The sequence below is a fragment of the Halyomorpha halys genome, unplaced genomic scaffold (genome assembly GCF_000696795.3).
Source record: "Halyomorpha halys isolate HHAL.00 unplaced genomic scaffold, Hhal_1.1 Scaffold65.1, whole genome shotgun sequence".
In the NCBI taxonomy this organism is placed as follows: domain Eukaryota; kingdom Metazoa; phylum Arthropoda; class Insecta; order Hemiptera; family Pentatomidae; genus Halyomorpha; species Halyomorpha halys.
In genome coordinates this window covers 455,590-461,631 of record NW_027109066.1, presented here as the reverse complement: position 1 = coordinate 461,631, position 6,042 = coordinate 455,590, and the positions used below count along the sequence as shown (strand labels likewise).

General features: G+C 31.9%; 2 protein-coding genes across 2 annotated transcripts in view; one reads left to right on the top strand and one right to left on the bottom strand.

The window, feature by feature from the left end:
* Window positions 1-401, top strand: part of LOC106692645 (trypsin-2) — a 16,748-nt gene extending 16,347 nt beyond the window's left edge. Inside the window, exon 3 of the mRNA XM_014438701.3 lies at window positions 50-401. Within this exon, the coding sequence (XP_014294187.1) occupies window positions 50-351 (302 nt within the window). The 3' untranslated portion in view covers window positions 352-401. The remainder of the gene's footprint in view (window positions 1-49) is intronic.
* A 4,728-nt stretch (window positions 402-5,129) lies between these two features.
* Window positions 5,130-6,042, bottom strand: part of LOC106692667 (germ cell nuclear acidic protein) — a 71,919-nt gene continuing 71,006 nt past the window's right edge. The window contains exon 9 of the mRNA XM_014438752.1: window positions 5,130-5,411. Coding sequence (XP_014294238.1) covers window positions 5,262-5,411 — 150 coding nt within the window. The 3' untranslated portion in view covers window positions 5,130-5,261. The remainder of the gene's footprint in view (window positions 5,412-6,042) is intronic.

Sequence of the window (6,042 nt, the reverse complement as noted above, 5' to 3'; positions counted from 1 at the left end):
TTATTTTATTTATTTTTTTATTTATTTATTTATTTATTTTTTTTTACAGTGGGAAAAATAAACGAGGACTTACAGTTCTGTACTATGGCAGCAGGGGATTCTCCCTGCCAAGATGACTCCGGAGGGCCGTTGGTCTGCAACGGCCTGGTCTGGGGCCTGGCGTCCTGGGGCGAGGGCTGCTCGCAGAACCCCGCCATCTTCTCGAGGGCCGACGTGGGCGGGAGGTGGCTCAACGAGGTCGTCTACGTCACTCCCCTCGGCGAGAGGAAAAGGCCTTTTCGTGCCCGAGCTTCCATTTCCGCTAGCGAAAATGTTATTTTAATGTTGATACTGATTTTATTCTGCGTATAAATGAGCACTTCACAAAATAAAATAAAACAGTGTTTAATAAGCATTGAAAATAGTATTCGAATTTATTATCTTCATATCTTATTACTTACTTGGAATCCACACACAAGACTTAAACAACAACAAACTGCAAGTAGATTCCGATTGCTACAACACTTACTTGACAAACGCTCTAAACTTCCCATTCACTACAAAAAATTAGTATACACTACAATAATCAGACCAATTTGGACATATGGAATTGAGCTCTAGGGCTCCACCAAACCATCAAATTCCTCCCGCATCCAATCGTTACAATCCAAAATCCTACGTAAAATCCTTGATGCTCCTTATTACGTTACAAATAAGCTCATTAACAAAGACAACATCCCATTCGTTGCATATTTGACCCAAAACAGATATGCGTCTTTTCATTCCAAACTCCTTAACCATCCTAACCCATTAATTCTTAATCTTTCATCCTTAACAATCCCTGATAATCCTCCGAGGCATCTGAAAAGAAGATGGCCACGGGACCTTCTAATTTAAATTAATGTTTGAAGTACCACCAACGGGTGGTTCCTTCCCAAGATTTTCAAGTATATATGAAACATACTACATATTGTATTATTTTGTACAGTTGTAAATTACATTAAATAAATAATTAAAAAATATATTTATGTATATCTTATTAAAGTAAGTATTCAATTTTTTTTGTTATTGCTATTAACGCGAGCCAGTTTCGATTTCTAAACAATCTTTTGGGAAAGGAGCAGGCAGAGATAGGCAAAACTAGCTATAGTTAAAACTAATAGCTAATGTTGCCATGGAAACGCCTCTTTTTCATGAATGACCCATTGATAAATAAATATCGTATCCATGACAACTTTAGCTAGTAGTTTCAACTATAGCTAATTTTGCCTATTTGGGAGCAGGGGACTGCCTTAACACTACTCTCCTCGATCTCGAGAAATGTGAATTCACCATTATCAAGGATCTCAAAATATATTTACTGGTCCAAAGATTAAGGATATAAAATTGAATTGATTTGGTAAATTTTTCAATTAATTTTTTCTCGGAACAGTTAATAAAAAATTACTTTCTTTTAAGAAAAACATTAAAATATAAATAAATGGTATTTGGTCCGGGTGCTTTGAAATAAAACTATAAAATAGTAAATTGGTGTACTATTTGTATATTAAACCATTCTATATTAACCATATTAAACCATTGGGCTCAAATAAAAATAGTACACCAATTTATTATTTTAGTGTTATTTTACCGCACCCAGACCAAATACAATTTATTGATTCACCCGGTCAATCAGCAAACTTCCATTAAGATATAAAGTTTGATACACATAAATAATTGTTCCTGATATAACGTTTTGATCCACTGACCTGCAGATCTAAACCGACTCATGAATTTCTTCAAGAGATTTATCTTCGGGTTTCCAAGCCTCCCGCTGGTATATCGAGTTGAAGTGGCTCTATTTGTGGCTTGTACTTGGTCAGTCGATAGCACCAGTGGTCTATTGTACTTGGTCAGTCGATAGCACCAGTGGTCTATTGTACTTGGACAGTCGATAGCACCAGTGGTGTATTGTACTTGGACAGTCGATAGCACCAGTGGTCTATTGTACTTGCACAGTCTATAGCACCAGTGGTCTATTGTACTTGGACAGTCTATAGCACCAGTGGTCTATTATACTTGGACAGTATATAGCACCATTAGTCTTAGTCTTTAGTCTCATTTATTTGATTTCTTTTGTAATGTAAATTTTATTTTTGACTCTACATTATCCACTACCTATTATCTGATTTATATAGAACCGCCTCCTTTAGCAAATTTCTCATCATACCTGCAACCTCCCTCTGGAATTCTTTTCCTTTCTCCATTCGCCAATCCTCACCCATCCTTTCCTCTAAACAACACCTATCCTTTCACCTACTACATAACCAAACCTCCGCATCATTATGAGCTATTTATACAGCCGTTATTGATTACTACTATAAATTATAATTTAACCTAAGGCTTTTATGTTATATCAACATGTGCACTGAAACTTTTTAAAAGTCTGCAGGACAATTAACCTAAATTTGTAAACAATGTATTTATTCTTAGAGGACATTTTTACCAGAATAAAATTATTTTTTTATTCATTCACTTTTCAGGGCTTAAAGCTAAAAAAGATACAAACAAATAAAATTATGTAACAGATTAAGAGAATAAGATAACATGAAATAAAAGTAAATTTTTTTTTTAAGCTTGATTGGACTAATTTTACATTTTTGTAAACTCAAAACTTTTAATGAACCTATATAAAGGGCAACACATAGGGTATGCCTAAACTGGCTTGTTCCCTTCCCATGTAACAATACCAGAACCATTGCGGACCGTAACTAACTTTGATCATTTATAAAAAAAAAACAAATACACCAATAAATATTTATTCATATTCATAAAAGTCCTTTATTATTTACAATACAGAACAATTACTATGAAATAATGAAATATAAATAAAATAAATTAAGAAGAATCATTTCTCTTTATAATTGACAATAAATAGTTATCTAGCAATAAATACTAATCTTTAAATAAATAAAATAAAAAAATGGATTGAAACAATCGATCTAGATTACACAAAAATACTATAAAAACTAATATTTACATCTGATCATATAATAAATAATCTACATGGATTTGTTATATATGAGACAATTTGTGATATGTTTTTGTTATATTATTAATATTATTAACAATAAAAATAATTTTTGATCTTAACTATTAGCTTTGGTCTTAATGATTATATAAATACAACCTGACTGAAATCTGTCGTTTAAAATGTTTTTTGCCTGAACTTTATTATCAAGTTTTGTTTTGTCACTTTAAACTAATAACAAAGGATAAGAAATATAAACTGTTTAAACAAAGTTTTACATAAAGATAAATAAAATAATTTTTCAAAAGAGTACTTTTTGTTTTTCCCATTCTATTGATTAACCCTTATAATATTTGGTGGTAATTTGAAACTTTGTTTTTTTAGATGCAGTTATAAAGTTTAAATATATATGTCAAGTATATACAAAAATTAGTCAAACAATTCAAAATCTCATGTTTAAAAGCACTACCACACCAAATCATCTAATCTTTTTTATAATTGTTATAAAACATAATACACAATTGTTATAAAATATTACAGATTAGTAAAGTTTGAAGTATATACATTTTTAAAAACACAATATATAAACTATTGATGATTTGGTTTCGGTAATTACAAAATAAAAAAAAAATCGTGAAAACTGCTCCATCTTTTCTATAATATTAATTTTAGTTGCTGGTTTCATATAACAGATAAAAATAATAATTTTGTGTTTTTTTAATAATATTTGGTTCCAATGAAATGTTCTTTTGTGATATCAGATTTTTCATTATAATAAATATTGAGTGATTTAATGGTTATTCAGTTTAGCTGAGCAATTTGCTAAAATATCATTTCAAGAAGATGAAGAAAAGGCTGAGAGTATATTATGTGCGAGTGTGGACCCAGTCAGTGTGAGTGTGGAACCAAGTCATTGTGAGTGTGAAACCCAGTCAGTGTGAGTGTGGAACCAAGTCATTGTGAGTGTGGAATCCAGTCAGGGTGAGTGTGAAACCCAGTCAGTGTCAGTGTGGAACCAAGTCATTGTGAGTGTGGAACCCAGTCAGTGCGAGTGTGGAACCCAGTCAGTGTGAGTGTGGAAACAAATCAGTGTGAGTGTGGAACCAGTCTGAGCGAGTGTGGAACCCAGTCAGTGTGAGTGTGTAAACAAATCAGTGTGAGTGTGGAACCAGTCTGTGCGAGTGTGGACCCCAGTCAGTGTGAGTGTGGAACCAAGTAATTGTGAGTATGGAATCCAGTCAGTGCGAGTGTGGAACCCAGTCAGTGTGAGTGTGGAACCCAGTCAGTGTAAGTGTGGAACCCAGTCAGTGTGAGTGTGGAACCAAGTCATTGTGAGTGTGGAATCCAGTCAGTGTGAGTGTGGAACCCAGTCAGTGCGAGTGTGGAACCAGTCTGTGCGAGTGTGGAACTCAGTCAGTGTGAGTGTGGAACCGAGTCAGTGTGAGTGTGGAACCGAGTCATTCTACAGACCTTAAGGTTAAACCTGAAGATATTACTAGATTTAATCTTAAGAAGTTCATGTGCTTTGTTAAAAGCATAACATTCCCATGAGATCTCCAGGTAAGTAGAGGAGTACCTTACAAAAGACGCAAATAGGTCTTTGTGAAGAAGGGTTTCCCATCCCTTGATATAATAATAATTTTAAAAAATATGTATATATTATTTCTTCAACTATAAAAACATGCCACTATCCTCAGCAAATGATGGTGTATATTTTTAAAGAATGAAACTTTGGATTTCTATTCGTATGTTTTGAAACAAGTTATGACATTTATCACTTTCATTGTAACTCGTAAATTTCATTTTTATTCTATCCGGCTCAATTTTGATATTATAATAGTTTTTATGGAACAGTTTTTCTTTTTTTTTTATTTGTAAAATATTTATTTATTTCGAATTTTATGAACATTTATTTTGTAATTTCATTACCTATAGGTGCATGATAGATTATGCCTTGTTTTATTATAATAAAAATCATTTATTATTGATATATTGCCCATATAATGGGAGATTGCAGTGTTTCTCAATGAAAAATATTATCAAATTTTAGGAAAAATATGAGATTTAAATATCTTTTGAAATTTTTCACTTTTATGCAATACTAAGTTAAACAGTTCATAATTCGATTTTTTTTGCTATATTATTGTTGACGTTTTAGAATTTTTTTTTTTTCGGAGCAGTACTATGCATTGACATCTTTAAAATTAGAATAAAAATTGACTATTTTGGACGATACAGTCAGAGTTGTTGGTGCAAGAAAAGTTTTCTATTCCTAGGCGGTGGGTTTGGCAGTAGGGGGTGGTTGTAGCATTGACTTGGTGGCTGCCAGCAACTTCTCAGAGACCAGCTTGGCGATGCTGCCTGACCGCCTCCAAACGAACTCTCTAGTCCTGTCATGGTCATCCGGGCTCTCCACTCTCACCTAATGTCAACAGAGAGGTTACAATTAATCTAATATTGTTAATTGTGTATCAGGTTAATATTAGAATATTTCAAAAGATCTAACAAAAAGCATTACATTAACCAAATAATATAAATGCAGATCAGAGTAAGCACATATCATTTCAGTATCAACCATAATATAGTAGTAACTGGTAAACTTTATTTTCGACAATATATATTACAAAGTTTTCTAATATTATAAAAAAAAAAAATACTTTTTAGCATGTACTGTATTTTTATATTACTTTTCAAGTTGTTATTGTTTCTCTTTTCATTAATTGTCCAATACATTTTTTTAATCCTTGTTTATTTAAACTTTTAATTATGCATCTTATTTTCATTTTATTTTATTTTCATTACTATATAAATTTTTACATATTTTAAATCATATTTAGCTACATTATAGTAATATTATTAAAGTATAGTAATATTAAACTACATTATAGTTTACTTTTACTACACCATATCTATTATCTTACTTTGTTACATTGTTTTAGGGGTTTGTATCTTTTTAGTCCTGCAAACTGGGGCGACACTTTGGCACACATTAAATAGATTAATTACTAAGGATTTAGTGAATGACATAAATTCTTCCTTATTAAAAAACAATA